Source organism: Neofelis nebulosa, chromosome 1, assembly GCF_028018385.1.
Source record: "Neofelis nebulosa isolate mNeoNeb1 chromosome 1, mNeoNeb1.pri, whole genome shotgun sequence".
In the NCBI taxonomy this organism is placed as follows: domain Eukaryota; kingdom Metazoa; phylum Chordata; class Mammalia; order Carnivora; family Felidae; genus Neofelis; species Neofelis nebulosa.
In genome coordinates this window covers 130,832,838-130,858,068 of record NC_080782.1, presented here as the reverse complement: position 1 = coordinate 130,858,068, position 25,231 = coordinate 130,832,838, and the positions used below count along the sequence as shown (strand labels likewise).

Sequence of the window (25,231 nt, the reverse complement as noted above, 5' to 3'; positions counted from 1 at the left end):
TTATCTTAAAGTGCTTGAGGCTCATGTTTTGAACATTGATTATCATGTAATTATGCTATAGAGATGTTACAAGGCTGAATAATGTAGACTCCTGATTAGTAAAATCGTTTGTTACTTTCCTTCCAAAATAGGTGTGGACACACCAACATCATTATACCTGAATGTTTTTATTACCATAAAATATCTATTTAGCCTTAGCAAAGTAAGCTTAAGGACAAAACTATCTTTTATCATCATATTCCCATCTGTAAAAGAGAGGCCTGACCTGGAAAGCATTCCTCTTCTTTGGCCACTTAGAGTTGACATGTGCCCCTACAAACTCATAAAAACTTATATCTGAAGGCACATGCCCATATAACTGGGAGCACATGGCCTGGATTAGGAATCAAGTCATTGGCTGAAGTAGTATATAGCATAAGGGCTAAGAAGAAGACTCTGGAGCTAAACGAAATTTGGATACTGGATTCTTCATTTACTGGCTGTTGTGACCTCAAATCATTTGTATGCCTGTTTACTGATCTGAAATATGGGATGGTAGGGTTTATATAGAGTGTTTGGAAGGAGCAAATGAGTTAATTTTTAAAGCCTGGTACATACAAAGTACTTTGATTAGGACTATAAAGTCTGACACCTGAAATAAGATAATGGAATATAGTATAAAATTCTGTATTTTGTATTTTTAGGATGCTAAAGAGCAGTTAAGCCCTTTAGAAACAACATTGGAGAAGTTCCAGCAGGAAAAAGAAGAATTAATCAATAAAAAAAATGCAAGCAACAAAATAGCACAGGATAAAGTAAGATTTCATTTATATTTTTGTTATCATATATATATTAAACTTATGTTCAGAGCATGATGTTAGATACTAGCATTTCACATGAAATTAAAAACATAAGGTAAATAGTATTTTGAGATTTGTGACATAATCCTGACATTAAAAATTCTCATTAGGGGTGCCTGGTGGCTCATTCGATTAAGCGTCCGATGTCGGGTCAGGTCATGATCTTGCACTTTGTGGGTTTAGGCTCCACATCAGGGTCTTTGGTGACAGCTGGAGCCTGGAATCTACTTCAGATTCTGTATCTCCCTCTGTCTCTGCCCCTCCCCTGCTTGTGCTCTGTCTCTCTCTCTCTCTCTCTCTCTCTCTCTCTCAAAAATAAACAAACATTAGGGGCACCTGGGTGGCTCAGCCGGTTAAGTGTCCGACTTTGGCTCAGGTCATGATCTCGCGGTTCTTGAGTTTGAGCCCCGCGTCGGGCTCTGTGCTGACAGCTCAGAGCCTGGAGCCTGTTTCCGATTCTTTGTCTCCCTCTCTCTCTCTCTGACCCTCCCCCGTTCATGCTCTGTCTCTCTCTGTCTCAAAAATAAATAAAACGTTTTAAATAAATAAATAAACAAACATTAAAAAGAATTCTTGGGGGGTGCTGCCTGGGTGGCTCGGTCAGTTAAGCGTCCATCTCTTGGTTTTGGCTCAGGTCATGGTCTTGAGGTTTGTGGGTTCAAGCCCTGTGTCAGGCTCTTCACTGATAGCACAGAGCCTGCTTGGGAGTCAGTCTCTCTCTCTCTCTCTCTCTCTCCCTCCCTCCCTCCCTCTCCCTCCCTCTCTCCCTCTCCCTCTCCCTCTCCCTCCCTCTCCCTCCCTCTCCCTCCCTCTCCGTCCCTCTCCGTCCCTCTCCGTCCCTCTCCGTCCCTCTCCGTTCCTCTCTCTCCCTCTCCCTTCCTCTCTCTCCCTCTCCCTTCCTCTCTCTCCCTCTCCCTTCCTCTCTCTCCCTCTCCCTTCCTCTCTCTCCCTCTCCCTTCCTCTCTTTCCCTCTCCCTCTCTTTCCCTCTCTCTCCCTCTCTCTCCCTCTCTCTCTGCCCCTGCCCCGCTTTCTCTCTCTCTCTCAAAATAAATAAATAAACTTTAAAAAATTTAAAAAACTCTGGGTGCACCTGGGTGGCTCATTTGGTTAAGTGTCTGACTCTTGGTTTCAGCTCATGTCATGATATCATGGTTCGTGGGTTTGAGCCCCACACAGGTTCTATGCTGACAGTGCAGAGCCTGCTTGGGATTCTCTCTGTCCCTCTCTGCCTCTTTGTCTCTCTCTTCCCCCCTCTTTCAAAATAAATAAACTTTAAAAAACTTCTTGTTAGAGTAAGGATTAATATTAAATTATTTTGCTTCTTGATCTAAAATAGAAGTTGAGAATAGAGATTTCTTTAATCCAATCCCATAGACAGTAAGGGGAATTATCTCAGATTATAACATTTGCAGTTGATGGAAACTGGAGCACAAAGCTCCAGCTTCTAAGCCAGTGTTTCACTGTGTTCATCTATTAAGTTTTTGTTACCTTATTTCCTTGGAAATAAATCTTCTTAAATGCTCTGGTATAAATAAACATTAGTATTAAATAAATACTAAAATATTTTTTCACAGACGAATGATATCAAAGAGAAAGTTAAAAATATTCATGGTTATATGAAGGACATTGAGAATTATATTCAAGATGGGAAAGATGACTATAAGAAGGTAATTTAAAACTTAAAATTATTTATTTACTTATAATTTTTTCTCTTGTAAAAATTCTTCAAAGAATTTTCTTTTTTGTAGCAAAAAGAAAATGAACTTAATAAAGTGATAGCTCAACTAAGTGAATGTGAGAAACACAAAGAAAATATAAATAAAGAGATGGGAATCATGAGACAAGATATTGATACACAGAAGGTAGGTCGTTTTTGTTAGTAGCTTATGATATCACTTATGCCAGTCTTTATGTTTTCATTTTTACTTTTACTTTCAGTAGATCCGTTGGATAAAAATACATACAGAGAAAAGCAGTTGTAAGAACATAGTCTTTTCTTCCTTTCAATTTTATTTCTCATAAAAGACACATTTAGTAAAAGTGTAAACATAAAAGATTTTAAATATAAAATTTTAAACATAAAATTAAACTAATTTTATAAATTAAAATTCTCCCTCCCCTCTGCCAATTCCCAGTCTCACTCCTGGATGTCATTACTGGTAACAGTTTTTTGTTTGTTCTTATAGAAGTTGCTTATTCATATCAACAGGTGGGTAGATCAATATCTGTGTGTCCGTGTGTGTGTGTGTATACATATACTTTCTACATATGGGCTCATACCATTGATATTCTACACCTTTTTTCACTTAGCGCAATTTGGTCTTACATACCAAGTCATCTCATCCACCCACCACATTCTTTGTAATGATGATGAAATACTCCATTTTGTGTGTGTACCGTAAATTGATTACTTTTTTCTTATTGCAAGTGGTGGCAATGAATATCCTACATATATCTTTATTTTTTATTTCTTTTCTTTTTTTTTTTTTTTTTTCAACGTTTTTTATTTATTTTTGGGACAGAGAGAGACAGAGCATGAACGGGGGAGGGGCAGAGAGAGAGGGAGACACAGAATCGGAAACAGGCTCCAGGCTCCGAGCCATCAGCCCAGAGCCTGACGCGGGGCTCGAACTCACGGACCGCGAGATCGTGACCTGGCTGAAGTCGGACGCTTAACCGACTGCGCCACCCAGGCGCCCCTTTATTTCTTTTCTTAATGCAAGATAAAGTCACACAAAAGGATGGAGGTACAATAATCTTAAAAGCTACAACCAAAATATCTATATATTAAGTCATTTTTCAATTGATTCCTATTTCATTTTCCCTATTAAGGAAATTAATTTCTGCATTGTAATTAAAATCACATTGAGAAATTATCTTGTTAAAGATAATTCCTTATGTAAGCATTGTAGTTAATGTCTTTAAAAGCTCTATCATTTCTTTCTTCCTGCTGTTTTAAACAAAATTTGCTATATGAGTGCTTTAATCACCTAGTTATAAATGATGGTTAAAAATCTTTTTGAAGATTCGGGGCGCCTGGGTGGCGCAGTCGGTTAAGCGTCCGACTTCAGCCAGGTCACGATCTCGCGGTCCGTGAGTTTGAGCCCTGCGTCAGGCTCTGGGCTGATGGCTCGGAGCCTGGAGCCTGTTTCCAATTCTGTGTCTCCCTCTCTCTCTGCCCCTCCCCCGTTCATGCTCTGTCTCTCTCTGTCCCAAAAATAAATAAAAAACGTTGAAAAAAAAAAAATCTTTTTGAAGATTAGCTCTGTCACCTGTCTGCAGGGCTTCTAGCCATAGTGCCAGGTATTTCAAATATATAAATATTAGTGAAAAGTAAATCTCTACCACCTAGGGGTGCCTGACTGGCTCAGTCAGTGGGGTATGCAGTTCTTGATCTCAGGGTTGTGAGTTCAAGGCCCATGTTAGTTGTAGAGATTCCTTAAAAATAATAAAGTTTTTTTTTTTTAAATAAAATCTTTTAAAAAAAGTAAATCTTTGCCACCTAATAAATGCTGAATAACTATAAATATATGATGGTGTGTATAACAACGTTTAGTTAATCACTAGTTTACATAGGGATGGTCTATTTAAAATCACAGTCTATAAATCGTTCATGTTCCTCCATATGTAAACATATGTAGAGGTCATTAAGATTTACCCATTTGTGACCCTTAAGTTGATGGTCTAAACTTTAGTAGATCTGACTGTATTAGTTTACTTTTGTAACCTTCCTTGTTCCAGAAATTATTTAGTAAGTTATATACATAGAGCAATGCCAAATAACATTTTAAGTTAGTGGAGAAATGAGACTCTATGGAAATATGGACAAGAAGGTAAAACCAGGAGAGTAGTAAGTATATAAATGTAGCCCATGAAATGTGATATGCTTGTTAAAGATTTTAGTAGTCACATGAAGATGGGAAGTCACAAAGTTAAGATTTACATTGTCTCAGAGCTGAAAGGAAACCACTTCCCTGTAATCAAACCAGAGAAAAATGTCTCCCATAGGCATTTATGGCAAGGAGGACACTGTGTAGATTAATAAAAATAGGTCTTTAGCAAATGTCTTGGGGCTTTTAAATTTTTTTAATGTTTATTTATTTGGGGGGGCAGGAGGCAGAGAGAGAGAGGGAGACACAGAATCCAAAGCAGGCTCCAGGCTCTGAGCTGTCAGCATAGAGCCTGATGCTGGGCTGGAACTCCCAGAACTGTGAGATCATGACCTGAGCCAAAGTCAGATGCTTAACCAACTGAGCCACTCAGGTGCCCTGCTTTTTTTTTTTCCCCCACACAGTGTGTTTCAGCATCTTTTTTTATCTTTCCTTGATGAGGTGTTCTTTGTAAGGTGGTGTGATTAAAGCCTAAGATAAATGTTGGAGTGTTTAGAGAACTAGGGGCACCCATTAGAATCACTTGGGTTTACCACTCCCAGGATACAACCAAGAAAATTTTAAACATGTTCACATAAAAACTTGTATAAGAATATTCATAGCAGCGTTATTCACAGTAGTCAAAATATGGAAATAACCCAAATGGTCATCAACTGATGAATGGATAAATGTGGTATATCCATATGTATTAGGGTTCTCCAGAGAAACAGAACCAATAGGATATATATAAAGGAGTTTATTATAAGGAATTGGCTCACGTGATTGTAGAGGCTGAGAACTCCCAAGATCTGTAGTTGGCAAGATGGAGACCAAGGGAAGCCAATGGTATAGTTCCAGTCTGAGTTTGAAGGCCTGAGAACTAGGAGAGCCAAGGTTTCAGTTCAAGCCTAAAGGCGGGAAAAGACCACTGTTCCAGCTTATACATTCAGGCCAGCGAAGTTACCTCTTACTTGGAGATTTTTGTTCTTTTCAGGTCATTGTCAGTTAATGTGATGAGGCTCACCCACATTGCGGGGGCGGGGGGGACAGTCTGTTTTAGTCTCCCAATTCAAATGTTAATTTCAAGACATACTCAGAATAATGTTCCACCAACATTTCCAAACATATGTCTAAGCACCCCATGGCCCAGTCAGGTTGACACATAACATTAACCCTCACTCATGGAAAATTATTCAGCCTCGAAAAGAAATGAAATATTGATATATGCTACAACATGGATAAACCTTGAAAACAACATGCTAAGTGATCAAAGAATCCAATCACAAAAGACCACATACTGTATTATCCTTTCTATATGAAATGCAGATATCCATAGGGACAGAAAGCAAATTAGGGTTGCCAGGGGCTAGGGGAAGGAGAGAGAAGGGAATGAAGTGACTGCTAATGTGTTAGTGTATTTCCTTCGGGGGTAGTAAATGTTCTGAAATAAGATAGTAGTAATTGTGGCATAATCTTGTGAATATACTAAAACCACTGAGTTACACACTTTAAAATGGTGAATTGTATGGTATATGAATTACATCTCAGTTTTCTAAAAAAAAAAAAAAAGTCACCTGTGTTATTAAAAATATACATGTCTGGGTTTCCATTATAGGCCAATAAATCAGAATTTCTGGGTCATGAGCAGAGGCATGTATGCTTTGTTAAAGTTCCCCAGGGGTTCTGATCTATCAGTCACTGAGCTAGAGCATTGTGAGCTTCCAAGCTGTCCTCTAGAATTACATGGTCTTTTTCCCAACCAGACTTGATGGACATTGAACTGCATCTATTCAGTATGCTATTCTATCACAGTTGCCTAGAAGGCAGCTAATTTTTAGGTTTGCTTTAGGTACCCCACTGCATGCATTAACTGTCATCTGAGCTGGATGACTGGAGTTAATATTTAAAATTGAGCCTAACAGTACCTTATTTCATGATTAAGCTCTACTAAATTTAGTCCACAGAATAAAAAATTTGGTAGTTTAATAACCTGCCTCCTTCCTTTTTTAGATGAAAGGAACTGGAAGTGACCTGTCTTGCCCCAGGTCACAAAAGCAGCAATAGAAGGAGAACTTGACCTTACATTGTCAAATTGCTCCTGTAACAGAAAAACAGTTCTGTTGTATTATAACTGCATCTGGCTTTCTTTTCTCTTTCTCCAGTAGTTTGTTTTGTAAACAATAATTGGAATTCTTCAAGGACACATTTAACCCAAAAAGCTTTTCCCTATCAATTACTGAGCCGGGCACTGTGCTGGTTGCATATGTTCACTCATTTAATCTTCATATCAGCTCTGTATGACAGGTGGTATTATTACCACCATCTTATAAGTAAACTGAGGCTCAGAATTTAAACTAATTTGCCCAAAGTCATCAAATATGAGAGCTTTGTAATGCTGAGATTTGAGCCTAGATGTACCTGAGTCCAAAACTTTTGCTCCTTAACTACCGTGCTGTATACTGTCTTCCAGAATGACGGTTAAAGGCAACTAGAAGCTGACCTTAAAAAAAAAAAAAAAAAAGAAAGAAAGAAATGCTTAGCTTTCTGTTACTAATAATGAAAAAGTCCAAGCATAGTCTACTATGGGAGAATTTTTGAAAGTCACAGCAGCTGCAGTGGTACATTAGGTTGCCTTGGCAACAAAAGGACATTTACAACTGTATCATTTATATGTATATTTCTATTACTGTTTGCAGGAAAACTGAAGGTGGCCTTAATGACAGTTTAAGAAAATACCTATCTCAAATTACTGAATCATAGATGGGAGACTTAAGCATGTGACAGAAGTCCTGGACTTCCCTTCTTCTCACCCACCTCCCAGATCCTTATTCCTTATTAATTCCTGTGCCATTACTGTTGGCAAGGAGATAACTGCCACAAGTCTGCCCCTCCCTCCCACTTCCCATACCACTGAGTTTATTTCAGTTGCAAGGATTACTGCAAGAGGGTCCTAGCTTCCTCTTTGAAAAGTCCAGACTGTGAACTTGAGATGAGTTTCCTATATTCAGGCTTTTATGAGCCAAACCTGTTTCTGCAAGAATTTTTTTGTCTATATTCCAAAGAGTCACCTTATAAGCTATTTGTTTTGGCTCTTGACAGCCTAGTCCACAATCACCAGGGTAATTACTGAAATAATTATGTTGGTGTTGCTGCTGCCACTAAGTGACTGGGTTTCTTTTTTAAGGACAGTAGTACTCAGAACAGCCAACTTTTAAATTTTTCAATTCAGTTCAATGGCCAGAGAAAGTGTCATCACTATGTAGATATATACTATTTTTGTGAAATTTCTGACTGTCTTGTGACTATCATTTGTCAGCTTGAAAGTAAAGGTCTATCTGACATACCTAATGCTTCTTACAACCTTGGCAAATGTTAGGGGACAGATACAAATAGGGGGAAAAAAGTGGGGAGACTGATAGTATATTTCTCTCTTGTGATCTTTTACATCAGTAGTCTCTTTTGTGGGGTTCCCATGCAAGATGATCCAATGAGGCATTAAGTATAAAATACTAAAACATCTAGTTATATTCTTTTATTTCATCTTTTAAATATCTGTTTTGTGTATTTATGAGCCAGCCAGATTTTTCCAGGCCTCAAGATCCCTTCACACTGGCTTATTCCCCCTCTGTTGAGTTTAACATGATTCCAAGTAAAGGCAGAATCAGTACCACCTGTCAACAGCTGTATATTGAGTCTCATGTTGGTAACTTGATTGTTTTTGTTAACCAATTTAATATTATTTAGATACAAGAAAGATGGCTACAAGATAACCTTACTTTAAGAAAAAGAAATGAGGAACTAAAAGAAGTTGAAGAAGAAAGAAAACAGCATTTGAAGGAAATGGGTCAAATGCAGGTCTTACAAATGAAAAAGTATGTTTTTAAAAGGAGCCTTTAAAGGTCTCTTTATTGAAATGTAAACAATATTCAGTATATTTTTTAAAAAAGAATTTTAGCATAAGTGTACCTTGAGGCTTACAGGGAGGTGAATGGATTTTTTTATGCAACTATATGTCAGGGCTTTACGAATTGAATTACCAAAGAAGTGATAAAGAATTTGTAGTCATACTGGAGTGATGGGCAGGATTAAAAATGCGAAGTCCCCAGATCTCCCCAGTTAGCTATTTAAAAATCTCTTTCATATATTGAAAAAATCAAACTTTATAACTGGAAGAGCTCTTCATCTTCAGTCTCATTTTTAAAGCATTAGGACATTGAGACCCAGAAAAAAAAATCCACAGGAAATTATGATGAAGGCCTGGAATGTGACCCAGATATCCTAGCTCCCAAGCCTCAGCTCTTTAACATTGCATTGTTAGCACTCCCAGTTTTGAAGTTGAAAGAGTGAAGCTTTTAGAAGATACTTAAAATCGAAACAATTTATTCTTTGCTACTGAAGAAAAGCCAGGCATTTTTATAATTTCTTCTGTGCCTGGTACATAACAGTGATGTCTATATTCATTCAGACTACTAAGTAGGTCTGATCTTTTTCCAATCTGTCTTCAACTAGCGTGCAACAGAAATATCAAAACATAATCAGGCCAGTTCTGTAAGAATGTCCATAAACTGGAGAACAGTGCTTAATAAGAGGTGTTTAATACATAACTGTTAAATGAGTAAGGTTTTTAAAACACATATTCAAATCTGTATTACCTCCCAATTTATCAGAAAAGTTTGTGTATTTTACCTTTTGGGGTTATAATTATGCTTCTATTTGGGCAAGTGAGATTTTGTAGATTACAAACTTTTATTAATACCACAGAAACTAGTAGTTTGAGATGAAATTGTATTTTGTCTCTGATGTACTGTGAACAAAATGATGACCCTTCTTAGTAACTTCTCAGTGTTGATAATTGTGCATTCTTGGTTCACAATCAGAATTTTATGAATTTGTAATTTAATCACTGACAGTACTTTTTTTTAGGTTAGTGCTTAAAGTAAGGAATTTGTTCAGTGTTCAGAGTTCCTTATTCGGCACACAGAAATCAGCTATTTAGAAACCTGGATGCTTCAGAGATTTGGGAAGGAAGAAAATTTTCTTTAGTACTAAAGCCTTAATAAGGAGACTTATTATATATCTAAAAAGATCCAGCTTTTCCATTGCAGGCTGCTAAAAGCTAAAAATTGTCCTTAATTGTCATTTTTACCTTCTGTAGTGAACATCAGAAATTGGAAGAAAAAATAGATAATATAAAAAGAAATCACAGTTTGGCAATAGGGCGACAGAAAGGTTATGAGGAAGAAATTATACATTTTAAGAGAGAACTTCGAGAACCTCAATTTCGGGATGCGGAGGAAAAGTACAGGGAAATGATGATTGTCATGAGAACAACAGAGCTTGTGAACAAGGATCTGGACATTTATTATAAGACCCTTGACCAGTAAGTATTGGACTGGGGATTTGGTTTCCACGGCAGTATCGGCTAGCATGTTTTAGTCATATTTTCCCTTTTTTTACTTATTATATATAGTTGATACATACCAAAGAATGGAAATAAATATGTGTATACACACACACACACACACACACACACGTGTGTGTGTGTGTGTGTACGCATACACATGCATGCTTAAGTTACAAAGTTAAGTTTTAAAGCATTAAAATCTTAAAGACTACTCCTGATACCACCCTCCACACCCATTCCAAGAACTCTTGCATTACTACTAGGTGAGATCCACTTAGTAGCTCCTCATCTCAACCTTCTGTCCTCTTCGTTCCCCAGAACCACTGACATAGATTTTTGCTTTCTCTGCTTCAAAATAATAATAATAATAATAATAATAATAATAATTGTATCATATGTACTTTGGGTGGTTTTTTTTTTTGAGCTTTTAAAAAAAATACCATATTCTGTGTCCTCTTCAAGGATTTGCCTTTTTTATCTGGTTTTTATATACTCAGGTTGTTTATAGCTATAGTTCATTCATTCATTTTCACTGATGTACAAAATTGTGTCATGGAAATACACCATGCTGTATCCATTTTCCTAGAGATGGACATATTGTGCTATTTTTAGGTCTTTACTGATAGAATCTTTGCTGCTAGGAACATTCTTGTGATGTCTTCTGGAGCAAAAGTATGAGATTGTCTCAGGCATACGTAGGAGTAAAATTTTTGGCACTAAATTTTACAAAATAATGTTAAATTTGTCTTCCAAGGACTTTAAACTGCACTGCTAGCAGAATGTAAAGGTTTTCTCTGATGCATTGTCTGACACTGATTTTGTCAGTTTATTAGTTTTAGTGAATCTGATGGGTTTACAATGGTAAATCATTTTGGTCTTCATTTGCAGTCCCCTGATTTCTGGTGATCTATCTTCCTTCCTTGCTTCTCTTCCTTCTCTTCCTTCCTTTTGTTCCTTCTCTTCTTTCTTTCTTTCTTTCTTTCTTTCTTTCTTTCTTTCTTTCTTTCTTTCTTTCTTTCTTTCTTTCTATTCAAGTTAGTTAACAACATACAGTGTATCTTGGCTTCAGGAGTAGAACCCATTGATTCATTTCTTATATATGACACCCAGTGCTCATCCAAAAAAGTGCCCTCCTTTGTGCCCATCATCCATTTAACCCCACCCACCTACCTCTCCTCCAGCAGCCCTCAGTTTGTTCTCTGTAGCATCTTTCCACATTTAATCTTTTTTTTTCCTGTTTGAAATGCTTGTGTCTTTCACCTATTTTTAATGTCTTAATGAGAGTGGTAGTGATCTGCATATGTTCTTTATCTCTTCTGAATTTCAGTTTTTTTTAGTTATATGTATTATAAATATCTTCTCAAACTTTTTATGTTTATCTTTACGCCTTCTTACAGTGTCTTTTAATGAACAGGTTTGATTTTGAGTTAGTTGAATTCACAAATCTTTTTTTAAATTTTATTTATTTATTTTTAATGTTTATTTTTGAGAGAGAGTGTGCGAGAGCGCGAACAGGGAAGGAGCAGAGAGAGGGAGACAGAGGACCCGAAGTGGGCTGTTTAATGAAAGTGGAGAGCCCACCAAGGGACATGAACTTACAAACTGTGAGATCATGACCTGAGCCAAAGTTGGATGCTCAACAGACTGAGCCACCCAGCCACCCCACAAATCTTTTTTTTTTTTTTTTTAATTTTTTAAAATGTTTGTTTATTTTTGAGAGAGAGAGAGAGAGAGAGAGAAAGAGCACAAGCAAGGGAGGAGCAGAGAGAGCGGGAGACACATAATTAGAAGCAGGCTCCAGGCTCCAAACTGTCAGCACAGAGCCCGATGCAGGACTCGAACCCACAAACTGTGAGATCATGACCTGAGCTGAAGTCGAATGCTTAACCGACTGAGCCACCCAGGTGCCCCACAAATCTTTTCTAATTAGTTCTTTTTGTGTCTTAAGAAATCCTACCCTACTACTATATTTTCTTCTAAAAGTTTTAGTTTTTGCTATTCACATTTAAGTATTTAATTCTAAGTTGAATTTTACCTAAGTGAGAGGTGGGAATCTAGTTTCATTTTTCCCTTGATAACCAGCCATTTTGGCTCTGTTTATTCAATAGTCAATCCTTTTCTCAATGATTTGAAGTGTCATCTCTGTTATATATCAGAATTCCCTACGTGTGTGAGTCTGTCCTGGGTTTTCTGTTCTGTGTCGCCGGTTACTTTGTCTTTTTGCCATTACTGGGACCGACTTAATTACTACTATTCAACAAATAGCAGAATTTTGTTTTTTATTCAGTCTGACCATCTTTGTGTTTTTTTCATTGTCATTTTAATTCATTTTGGATAACTTAAAGAGTTGTATTTAGTTCTCCCCCCCAGCCCCCCAACTTACCTGCCTTTGGTGGGATTGGTTTATTTTTGTTTATTCATTTTTCCCAGGCACCCCAAGCAGGTGGTATTTTAACAAAACTTCTAGGTAATTCTTATGCACATCAAAGTTTAAAAACCATGGCTTTAATGTGAATTGCTTTATCTTCTTCCTGGATATGGATGATCTTCTCTGCAGTGTTTTTGTTGTCTAGTATTTTCTTTTCTTAGTGTTTCTCTATCCTTTCAAAGTAGTGATAATTACTGCTGTGGTGGTGGTTCACACTTGTTTTTTCTTTGAAATTTTTTTGTTTTATTTTTGAGAGACAGAGTATGAGCCGGGAAAGGCTGAGAGAGAGGAGACACAGAATCTGAAGCAGGGTCAGGGTCTGAGCTGTCAGCACATAACCCATTGCAGGGCTTGAACTCACGAACTGTGAGATCATGACCTGAGCCAAAGTCAGACACTTAACTGACTGAGCCACCCAGGTGCCCCGCTCAGTGCTTATTTGGATAAACCCTCATGTTTACCAGTTTTTAAAAAATCCTGCTCTGCTTTTTTAGGTTCCATTTCCCTTCCCCCCCGAAGTACCACCCTGACTGATTTTTTCAGTGTAGGATTGTTGGTAGTGAATTCTCTTTCAGCCACTGAAAGTCTTTGCTCTCAATCTTGACATATTAGCTGGGCAGAGAGTTCTAGATTGAGAGGTGTGTTTTTTTGTTTTCCTGCCACTTTGAAAATATTCCATTTTATCCTGGCCTCTATGGTTGCTGTTGAGAAATCAATCTAATTATTCCTTTGGAGGTAATATGCCTTTGTTCTCTAGTTTTGTTCTCTTAAGGTTTTTATTTGTCTCCATCATTCTGCATTTTTCTTTCATTTCTTCTGTTCAAGTACTGTATAGATCTTGGATCTGAGGATTGATAGCTTTCATCACTTTTGGAAAGTTCTCATGTATTATCTCCTCAAATACTATCCTTTCTTCACTTCTCTCTATTCCACCCTTTAGACAGAAATAGACTTTCTCATCCTTTCTTACAGAGATTTATATATACTGGTAATAAACTGGCCCGCTTCCTCATAAATATTTTCCAGGTCACAATTCTTTAGCTGCTATTTGTGCTACCTATTAACATAGACATAGAGTCAGTTTTGGTTTTGATCTGCTAGGAATTCCAGAGATAACACTAACCTGGGTCCAGTTTTTATGTTAATTTCTCAATTTGGGAGTTATTGAACTACACTGGTAGTAAAATACTGAACCTTAAACCCATCCTGCTATGACTCTTGATTTTGGCTCAGGTCATGATCTCATGGTAGTGGGATTGAGCCCCGCATTGGGCTCCACACTGAGGGTGGAGCCTGCTTGGGATTCTCTCTCCGTCTTCCTCTGCGTCTCTCTCTCAAAAAGAAAAAGAGAGTCTCAGCCTTTAAGTTGGGAATCACTTCTAACTTTGTGCCTCACTTGGGCCCGTGTCTCATCTTCTGGTTGATAGTACCCAATCCTAAGGTTATGAAAATAATAATAAAGTTTAGCTGCAGTATCAGATGATTATTCTGGTTTTCATTTTCTTCTTTGTCTCCATCACATAGGGATTTCCCTTTATTTCTTATGAACTCAACTATGAATATAAACTACTTATTATTAAAAATTTGATCTTGTTTCTAGGCATTTGTAGCAGAAGTATCAGTTACCTCAGATTTTGTTGTTTTCTGAAAAGGAAAATACCTTCCTCAGTGGTAAGAGAACTATACAGAAGGATCTCTTCTAAGTTTTCTTCTGGTCAGAAAGTACATAGCAGACTGGCCTCAGCAGTGGCATTCAGATCACAGGACTCAGGAAGGCAGGAGGACCTTGCTTTTAGTATGAGGATATTTTAGTTAATGATGAAAATAAAGGTGGCCCCAGAATCACCTAGCCGTAACCTGGGATGATACAAGTTTGGGGAAGCTCATAATATTTTAAGACAAGTTAGATCCTTTTACTGTGAAAACTGGGAATCAGCCAATTCTGTTGGTCATTTTTTTTTAATTCATTTTTTAGAAATGAATACTACTAAGACTTTTGTTGAATGAAGTTAGAGTTCCAAAAACTCTTAGTGGGGTTATTGGTTATTCTAGGGATACATCTTTTGTTCTCTTTCATCGTGAGTGAATAGGTTAACATTACACAGCTTCCTGGATCCAGAAAGGCTCATGGAAATGTATGCATGCACCAAGCGGGAACTCTTGTTTTTTAACCTTTGTGAATCTTGAAAACTCCCCTAGTTTCGGGGCGCCTGGGTGGCGCAGTCGGTTAAGCGTCTGACTTCAGCCAGGTCACGATCTCGCGGTCCGTGAGTTCGAGCCCCGCGTCGGGCTCTGGGCTGATGGCTCGGAGCCTGGAGCCTGTTTCCGATTCTGTGTCTCCCTCTCTCTCTGCCCCTCCCCCGTTCATGCTCTGTCTCTCTCTGTCCCAAAAATAAAATTAAAGAAAGAAAGAAAGAGAGAGAGAGAGAGAGAGAAAGAAAGAAAGAAAGAAAACTCCCCTAGTTTTATTTTATTTTTTTTTAAGTTTTTAAATTTATTTTTGAGAGAGAGAGGGAGAGAGAGAACAAGTGGGGGAGGAGCAGAGAGAGAGGGAGACACAGAATCCAAAGCAGGCTCCAGGCTCTGAGCTGTCAGCACAGAGCCCCACACGGGGCTCAAACTCACAAACCCTTGAGATCATCACATGACCTGAGCCAAAGTTGGACACTTAACCCACTGAACCACCCAGGTGCCCCAGAAACTCCCCTAGTTTTTAGACCCAGTAATTTAAAGTGTTGAAATTTAAGATTTTTTTTTTCCAGTTTATTCATTTTTGTTTTTGTTTTTAATGGTTATTTTTTATTTGTGAGAGTGTCAGCAGAGGAGGGGCAGAGGGAGAGTGAGAGATAGGATCCAAAGCAGGCTCTGTGCTGACAGCAGAGATCCTGATACGGGGCTCAAACTCCCAAACTGTGAGGTCATGACCTGAGCCAAAATCAAACACTTAATTGAGCCACCCTGGAACCCCAAAATGCTAGGTTTTGAAACAAGAACTCTAGCAAGACATTAAAAATCCTTGCCCAGAAGACTGTATGTACACACATTGTCTTCTCCCCCCTCCCCCTTTTGCCTTTCAGATTCTTTTTAGTCTTTTCAGCTACCTCCTATATTTATGCCTTTAGGAAGCTTTTTACTTTTTTAGTTCTTAAGCAACAGATGCTGCAGATGCCCAGTAAACTTGTCAAACATTTTCTGAGCACTAAGAAATAGGAGACCTACTCCTAGTAAGGCAAGTTTATTTCAAGAGACAAGAATCCTAAGAGATTTTTATCATTAAAAACCTCTTTTATAGAGTAGGGTAACTTAAATTGGTTGTCTTGAAAAAATAAAAATCTTACAAAGCGGAAAATGTTTTTGTAAAAGTTGGCAAATTCTTCCTTTTTAAATCCTCAAAAATTTGTAATAGATGGTTAAAAGTATTTTCTATGGAGACTACTTTAATTCATATTCTGACGTTTGACATTTAGCAAATTATTTAAGTGTCCTGGGGTTCAGTTTCCTTATCTATAAAATGGAAATTTTTTTTAACTCAGTTATAATAATATAGAGTCAGAGTTGTAAGGAAAACTAAGAGGCCATTTAAGGCAGCTTTCTTGTCATCTTCCATTCTTTAATATAAATTATTTTTTTTTATGATTTTAAGGTTTTAAAGTTTATTTTGAGGGAAGAGAGAGAGCAAGCATGAGTACATGCACTAGGGGGGAAAGGGTGGAGAGGAGAGAAAGAATCCCAAACATATGCGGGGTTTAGTCCCACAACTGTGAGACCATGAACTGACCCAAAATCAAGAGTCAGACACTCACCCAGCAAGCCACCCAGATGCCCCTATATAAATTCTTATACTGTCTATTCTTTACTAGTACTGTTGAACTTTAAGAACATGTAGGTTTCTCTTTCTATTTAAACATTCTTTGAGACCAAATTTTTCAAGGGTGGGATCTAAACAGAAGGGACGTTTAATGTTAATTGAATACTGTTAGCCTTAATCTACCTGTAAAGATCAAGTATTTATCAAGATTGAGAAGAGAGTCCAAGATTACCCAAAATTAACTTCAGTGATAGGTGTAATTCAGGGGCTACTTGAGGTCTTTCTAAGGCAACAGAATGTGGCATTTAAGCTGGGGCCTGACTCATGACAGGGAACAACATATGCAAAAAGCTGAGATGCAAGCCTTCCAGATGTAGAGAATATCTGATGTATAGGCCCCAAGACTAGTTTGAACAGGAGGAGTTCAAGGACTAGGAAGAAGGCAAGCATAGCTAGAATATAGTGAGCAGGGGAATGAGGTCAGAGATAGATGGTTCCCAGACTGTGTGGTGCCCTTGCATTTATTCTCTGTATGATAGGTAGTCCCTGGTGGGTTTGAAGTAGGGATGTAATATAATCTGATCCATAGTTTGAAGAAATTGTACTGGCTGCTATTTGCAGAATGTATTGTAGGGGGACAAGAATAGAAATGAGACTAGTGGAGGAGAATGTTGTATTAATCCAAGAGATGGTGGTGGACTAGACTAGGGAGGTAGGAGTGAAAATGGAGACAAGCAGATGGACTCAAGATTTGTTTTGGAAATGGAGTTGACTGCCTTGCTTCTGAATTGAATGCAAGGGAGGAAAAGGAAAGAAAAAAATCAGAGATTGCTCCTACATAATTTTACTTAAGCAAAAGGTGGAATACACTGCGATTCCTTGAAATGGGCAGGATTTGGAAAGGAAAATCGAGAGGCTTTTTAGACACTTTTTTTTTTTAAGTTTATTCATCTATTTTAAAAGAAAGAGCAGGCAGGGGAGGGGCAGAGAAAAAGGAAAGGGAGAATCCCATGCAGGCTCCACACTGTCAGCCTAGAGCCGGAGGGACCTGATTCCACAAATGAGATCATGACCTGAGCCAAAATCAAGAGTCAGATACTTAACTGAGAATGAGGTTCCTATAGGCACATCAAGGAGTTGGATGTATAGAGTCTAGACTTTAGGAGTAAGGTATAAATTTGGGAATCATCAGCGTATATGTAGTATCTAAAGCCACACAGATTACATGAGAGAACTATAGATAGAGAAGGGAAGGGTCCCAAGACTCCTAATGTTTACAAATCAAATGAAGTAGCTCATGGAGTAGAAAAATTTTTAAAGATACGGTATCCTCGGTGACTCGGTTGAGCATCCAACTCTTGATTTCAGCTCAGGTCATGATCCCAAGGTCCTAAGATCGAGCCCTGCTTCGGGCTCTGCGCTGGGCATGGAGCCTGCTTAAAATTCTCTCTCTCCCTCTCTTTCTGCCCCTTTCCCCTACTCGTGTTCGCTCTTTCTAAAATAAAATAAAAAATAAAAGGCATGGTATCTTAAAAACCAAGTAAAGAAAGTATTTCAAAAATCTAGTGTTATTGAGAGATCAGAGGAGATGAGCACTCACAGGTGACCCCTCATTTTGACAAATGGAGGTGTTAATGATTTTGAGGAGCAATCTTAGTGGCATGGTTTGAACTGAAGCTTTGGAGTTGGATGAGGAGAGAGTGGGGTTAAGAAGTAGAGACAGTGAGTATAGATAATTCTTACAAAACATTCTTTGAAGGGGAGCCGGAAAGTGAGGTGATAGGTAGAGGGGACTGAGGGGCCAAATTAGGTAGGCTGGTCTTTTAAATTTTACTTGCATGTATTCTACCGCAAGGTAACTCTGTCTAATTACACTGACTTCCAGACTTAGGGTTTCATATATGTTAACTGAATAGAAAACTAGAGCTAGGACCCGTCAAGCAATCCCTGCATACCCTAAGAGGCATTGGCAGCAGGAAGAAGAGGAATTCCCTAAATTAAGGCACATGTTTATTCAAAAATCCCTGTTAGTATTTTCTTGTCGAGCTCTGGGGAAGACGGGAATAACATACCCTATGCCTCCTGCAAACTGCTAATGGTCCAGTAGTGGAGACCATGGTAGGTGCTCCACAGTCTGTATTTGACCTTGGCCTTGAATAATGAACAAAGGGCACCTTAGTAGAGAAAAGTGCCTCAGTGCCACTTTAGTAGAGAAAAGTGCCTCAGTGCCACAGCCATCACACAGAACAGTGTGAGGGGGCTTGATGGGGCCAGACAGGAGGAGCTTGTGGGGGCGGGGAGGTGCAGAGGTGCTTTCCAGCAATTTAGGCTTGCCTAAGGAACAAAGCCAGGCTGTTTACTGAGTTCTGTTATCTGGTAATCAGATGGATTCTTCTAAATGAGAAGAAAAGTGGTACAGATTTCCCCCAAATTGAGTCTCTGTGGGCTTGTGCTTGCAAACAGTGGCCTTCTTAAAGTTTATACTGTGAGCCTTAAATTTGCCTTCTCACCTAGAAAGGTCCAAAATTTCCCTCATTGTTTCACCTCTTAGAATGAAGCATGCGATCCGTGTATTGTTGCATTCGACTGTCTATTTAAGGTAACACAGGAAATTAGCAGTGCATTTTCAAGAAAAGCCGATTACCATCTGTTATTAGTAATCATCTAAAAACATCACTGATTATAAGCATTGCCAGTGGTCAGAGACACTTCTACTAGATGAGAAGGGGGAAAACTACATCATTTAGAATATATTATCCCTTACCCCTTTAAAAGAAGATATCAATTAAAATTAAATGATTTTTGGAATGTATCACTTAAAAGTGCAGTAATCTATCCTATGCCCCAAACTTTCCACTGTCATTTTTCCCCAAATGTAGAATGTTGCATATTAAGTCACACTTCTTCTAAAACTCAATGAAAATGTGTAGCTTTTATAGTTTTGCAGCCAAGGCAGCCAACTATGTGAGTCTGTTTAGAGCCTGGCTCCCTGTACTCAAGGAGAGTTTACAAGAGTGCTTGATCCAGTGCTCGCCTCATGGCCACCATTCTCGTCCTCACTATGCGCACAGTGCAATTTCACACCAGTAGCCTCTCTAGCATCAAACAGGTAGATTACAAAACCAAAAGATAGCTGGTAGTATTTCTCACTCACTACAGTTTTTTTTTTTAACTAAATGTTTATCTTTCAGTGTGGTTGAACCACTGCCTGAATTTTAAAAGCTGATATTTAGGAGTCTGGCTAAAGGCAATTAGTTCAGTAGTTTTAAGGGTTTTAGGATATTAATTTAATAGTCTTTAAGGGTTTCATTTAGAAAAAAGAAGTCATTTTTCTTTTAAACTTTACAACTTCAGTTTGGTAAATGACAGATTTTGAGTTTTGCTTAGTAGTGAAAATCACTGTTAGTTCAGAACATGATACTCAGTAGAACGTGACACTCATGATATCATTCCTTTCTACAAGAGCACTTCCGCTGACCTAAATGTAGGAAGACAGGAAGTTCTGACAGTGATAAGTACTAGGGCAGTAGGGAAGAGTATCCAGTGTAACCATCAATAGCAATGGCCCTAGCCAGTTATTTTAGCAATTTATATATCTCAAAATCTGGTACAATTTTAAATACAAGGATGAGGATAATGTTGGAAAATGGGTTTTGAAGGTATGATCTTTTTACTGCTTTTTTCTAATCTAAGTTGGTTAATTTTCATGAAGTTAGTAGTTTTTATCATACTCCTGAACTGATTTTTTTCTATTAGTAAGGCATGTATGTATTTGGCCCTCTCAGTTAATGTTTTATTCAGTGAAATAGCTGAGACTGGGGGGGAAATCCAGTTCCCTCTGCCATTTTATGCACACTTCAGGTTTTGAGCATCACTTCACATTTTGCAGAATGGTAGTTTTCTTTCTTGGTATCTTTCACTCTGGTTATGGTTTAAATAATGAAAGAAGTAAGAACTAGAAAAGTCTTTCCCTGACAGGTGAAGTTGTCGTCTGTTGGTGATATTTTTCCAACCCCTCAGATACCTGTTCTCGAATATCTGCTTTTCAGGTGTTCTAGTGCTAATTCAGGTTCAGGTGCTTTTCAGGTGTTCTCTGCTAATAGCTGAGTCCTGAAATGATTTAAAAAGTGGCGTCAGAGCAGCAGTAAGTGGACTCCCTTAGTGTTCTGGGGAGGCCTAATAACTTCACTTGTGACTTCAAACTGGAACCCACACAGACTTAGGAGGACAGTAACTCAGATGCTTACAGAAGCTTTTTATTAAAGGTCCAAGAGCAAGAGGCAAGTGTGGGAGAGTTGAACAACTTACAACCGAAAGGGGGATTACCTAATTAGTGGGGCAGAAGCCATGGTGCAAAAAGGTGCCAGAGGACCATACAGACAGCCTGGCATTTAAAAGATGCGCCTGTGTGAAGAAGGAAGAGGGACATGGATGGAAACAGCCCACGTGCTATGTTGGCACAGATATCTCTCTCTCTCTCTCTCTCTCTCTCTCTCTCTCTCTCTCTCTTTTCAAATAGACTATTTTAGAGCAGTTTTAGGTCCACAGCAAAACTGAGCAGAAAGTACTGAGATTTGTCATATACAAACCACCATTCTCCCGCCACAACTATAGCCTCCCCCACTGTCACCATCCCTCACCAGAGTGGTATTACACTGACACATCATAATCAGTCAAAATGTGTAGTTTACATTAGGATTCATTCTTAGTGTTGTACATTCTATGAGTTTGGAGATAGATCTGCCACTACAGTATCATGCTGCGTAGTTTCACTGACACGTCTTTTTGTCTTCCTGGCCTCATAGTGCCCCCTTTCAAATAGGAATAGGTTAAACCTTTGTCATTTGTGAGCATCACGTTTTAAGACTTTTATAGATCATCAGAATATAAATACCACTAAAGCCATAATTTGTCCTCATAAAATGCAACTGATTATTACTGAAAATTTTAAGGAAATCTCTTACATGTTTAGGAGTTTTTAAATATAAGATTAAATAATTTATAAACAAGTCTTTCTTGGAGCGTCTGGGTGGCTCATTTAAGCATCTCTTAATTTAGGCGCAGGTCAAGATCTCACAGTTTGTGAGATCCGAGCTCTGGCGCAAGTTCTGTGCTTTTACGTGGAGTCAGCTGGGGATTCTCTCTTTCTCTCTTTCTTTGCCCTTCTCCCATTTGCATGCATGTGCGCTCTCATACATTTTTAAAAAATAAAGTATGTTTCACAAGACATACTAATTCACAAGAGTGAGTATAAATGTAACTGAGTGATGTCCACATTCCAGGCACATGGTGGGACTGATGTAACTACTCAGATGACCATTTACCTACAACAGTTTCCGGCCCGTGAAATACATATCTTTGCCTAAGCAGAATAATAGTTTCCTATAGGTCATGGATTTTCAAGATCATTCTTAAATGTTCATTACCTATAAAGTCCAGGGGCTACACGGCATGTGAGGTTAATCTTTGGGTTTGTGTCTGTCATCTTCCACAGGGTCCTGCCCTGTCTCAGAACTGCTTTTCTTCCACAGTCCATGCCTACCTACTCAGTCAGACCCTCCCTAACTCTTACCTGTATTACTGTGGTAGCTTCCACCTCTTTATTCCTTCCTACTCCTGTTGTACTTCTACCAGGTTTATTTTTCTAAAGGTAGTGGTCCCTGTTTGCTTCTAATTTTAGGAAAGACTTTCCACATCTGGTCTTTCCCATTTCATGTCTTACTACCCACTATATTCTAACCAAACTGAACGAGTTTATTCCCTTAAGATATCTCACATTTTCCTGTGCTGCTTCTCCTCTAGGAATGTTACCTTGTTGAAGTGCTTCCCAAACAGTGTAATTTTTTGTTCCTTTATATTCCATATTTGTATCGCTTGTACCATTTAGCCTTATATTATAGATACTTATGCTTTCCTGTTCTCCATTACTATGTAAATCACAGAATGAGCTTCACGTTGGACTTGACATTTCCATGTCACATTTCCATGACAGTGACTGACATTTATTGGGTACTTAAGTATTATTACTCTGGTGACATATTTTCATTTCCCTCACAGGGCTTTTTGCATGTTATATACACAGAAATAGATCTTTGTGTATGTGAATAGTATCACACTGTAGGTATTTTTCTTTTACGTCACTTAACGTGATGAAAATCTTTTATATTCAGATATATAAGTACCTTGTTATTTTTAATGGCTGCATAACACTCTATAAAATGGATGTTACCTACTTGATCTGGACATATAAGGAAGCTTTTAAATGTTTGATACTACAGATAATGCTATAGTGTATGTCTTTGCACACTTGGGCAGATGTACCAGAAAGATAGCTTCTTAGAAACAGAGTTAATGGGACAGAGAGTATATATGTATTTTTAACTTGTTAGTGCCAAATCACCTTTGAAAAACACAAAATTTATGTTTCTACTAGTAGTGTGTGAAAGTGCCCATTTCTCCACGACTGCATTTCATATTAGCCTTTTTACTTTCTGCCAATCCACTGTACAAAAACATTCTCACTTGAGTTTACATTTCCTTATTTACTAGTGAGGTTAAATGTCATTTCATATGTAGGCTATTTGTATTTCTTTTCTTAGAATTGCCTGTTCATAAATCTCTTTACCAGATTACTATTAGGTTATGTTTTTCATAGTGATTTGTACCACATTTTTATAGATTTTGGATGGTAATCCTTTTCACGTACATTGCAAGTAGTTACTCCCAGTTTGTCATTTTACCGTTAACTTTATGGTATTATTTGTGACATTTAATTTTTAGGTAGGCAAACCTTTAGTCTTCTTATTTATAGCTTCTCCCTTGGAAAGAATTCCCAGTCTCGGGTGTGGTTCAGTTGGTTGAGCAGCTGACTCTTGATTTCAGCTCAGGTCATGGTCTCATGGTTCGTGAGTTTGAGCCCCACATCAGGCTCTGTGCTGACAGTGTGGAGCCTGCTTGGATTCTCTCTCTCTCTCTCTCTCTCTCTCTCTCTCTCTCTGTCCCTCCCTGCGTGTCTGTCGGTCTGTCTCTCTCAAAATAAATAAACATTAAAAACAATTTTTTAAAGACTTTCCAGTTCTAAATTATAAAACTGTTTTCTTCTGATAGTTTTATTTAACTTTTAATCCTTTAATTCATTTGGATTTTGAGGTTTAATAAAGATAGTGATATAATTTTTCCCTCCTTCCCCTACTATTGAAACTTTTCCCACTGACTTGAAATAACAGTTATAAACTAACGTTCTCCATGTATTTGGGTTTGTTTCATCTTGATTCCTGTCCTAGTACTTTGATTTTATTCTTTTACATTATGTCTGCGATCCAAACTTTAGAGTCATTTTATATATTTCATTAATTTTTTTTAATCATGTTGGGAGTTCTATTTGGATTGTATTTGGTTCAATGGATTACTTGAGAATGGACATGTTTGTAATACTAAAGCTATTACGCACTGCATAGTAAGTTTCTCCTACTTAATCAGTTCTTGTTTTATTGTAGGGTTTGTTCTGTTTTATAGCTTTTCCCTCTAGATCCTGTATCATTTTGTTAGATTTCTTGGTAGGTATTTCATAGTTTTTATTACCACTGTGAATAGGATCTTCTTTTCTATTATGCTTCCTATTGGATTTTGCTTACTACATAATAATACTAATATTTTTTTTATGTTTATTTCTGACCACCTTGTTAGTCTTGTTAGTTTTTCAGTTGATTTTTTAGATTTTCCCTTTTTTTTTTTTTTAAGTTTATTTATTTTGAGAGAAAGAGGGTGCAAGCACAGGAGGGGCAGAGAGAAAGGAAAAGAAAATCCCAAGCAGGCTCAGTACTGTCAGTGTCGAGCCCAACTCTGGGCTCAAATTCACAAACCAGGAGATCATGCATGACCTGAGCTGAAATCAAGAGTTAGACACTTAACAAACTGAGCCACCCAGCCACCCCTCATTTTTTAGATTTTCTAAGTGCACAGTTATATCACCCACAGAAACAATGACAAGTTTTCCCCCCTCATTTATGCATTTCTTTTTATTGTCTTACTGAATTGCTAGGGATCTCTAGGACATTATTGGAGAGTAGCCATAAGAGGCATCTTTTTGTTGTTCTTTGGAAGTATTCCTTTATATATATTTTAAATGTTTATTTTTGATAGAGAGCAAGTGGGGGAGGGGCAAAGAGAGGGGGACAGAGAATCTGAAGCAGTCTCTGTGCTGACAGCAGAGAGCCTGATGCAGGGTTCGAACTCAAGAGCCATGAGATCGTGACCTGAGCCGAAGTCAGATGCTCAAGAGACTGAGCCACCCACGTGCCCTGCCATGACTTATCTTAAATTATTTTTCCTGTTGTACAAGTCTTACTTGGGATAAATGCTACTTGGTCATGATACCACTGATACCATGATACTACTTGGTCTTTTTAATACTTTACTACTAAATTTGACTTTATGTATTCATAAAGCAAAATAGGCCTGTACTTTTTTTCCTTTTTTTTCTTCTATCTTTCCTTGGTGTGTAATACTTTATATACTTGGGAGCTAACATTTACTCATAAAACTATCTGAGCCTGGTGGCTTTAAAGATGGCATTTTGACTGCCTTTTTAATTTTAATTATGATATTCAAAGGCTATTAACATCCTAACCAATTTTCTCTAATTGGGACCAAGTTACTAATTTCATTAAACCTCAGGGTTTTTTTAGTGTTACCAAGAAATAATTGGCATACATCACTGTGTAAGTTTAAGATGTACACCCTGATGGTTTGATTTACATAATACTGTGAAATGTTTACCACAGTGGGTTTAGCTAACATCCATTGTCTCATACAGATACAATAAAAAGAAAGGGGGAGAAAATTCTCCTTGTGATGACAACTGTTAGGATCTACTTCCTTAA

At 37.9% G+C, this 25,231-nt stretch overlaps 1 protein-coding gene across 2 annotated transcripts in view; it reads left to right on the top strand.

Moving 5' to 3' along the window:
* Positions 1 to 25,231, top strand: part of RAD50 (RAD50 double strand break repair protein) — an 86,953-nt gene that overhangs the window by 51,966 nt on the left and 9,756 nt on the right. For both annotated transcript variants that reach the window (XM_058736706.1, XM_058736707.1), the window contains 5 exons: positions 684 to 794; positions 2,415 to 2,507; positions 2,589 to 2,702; positions 8,454 to 8,581; positions 9,865 to 10,089. In XM_058736706.1, coding sequence (XP_058592689.1) covers positions 684 to 794; positions 2,415 to 2,507; positions 2,589 to 2,702; positions 8,454 to 8,581; positions 9,865 to 10,089 — 671 coding nt within the window. The remainder of the gene's footprint in view (positions 1 to 683; positions 795 to 2,414; positions 2,508 to 2,588; positions 2,703 to 8,453; positions 8,582 to 9,864; positions 10,090 to 25,231) is intronic.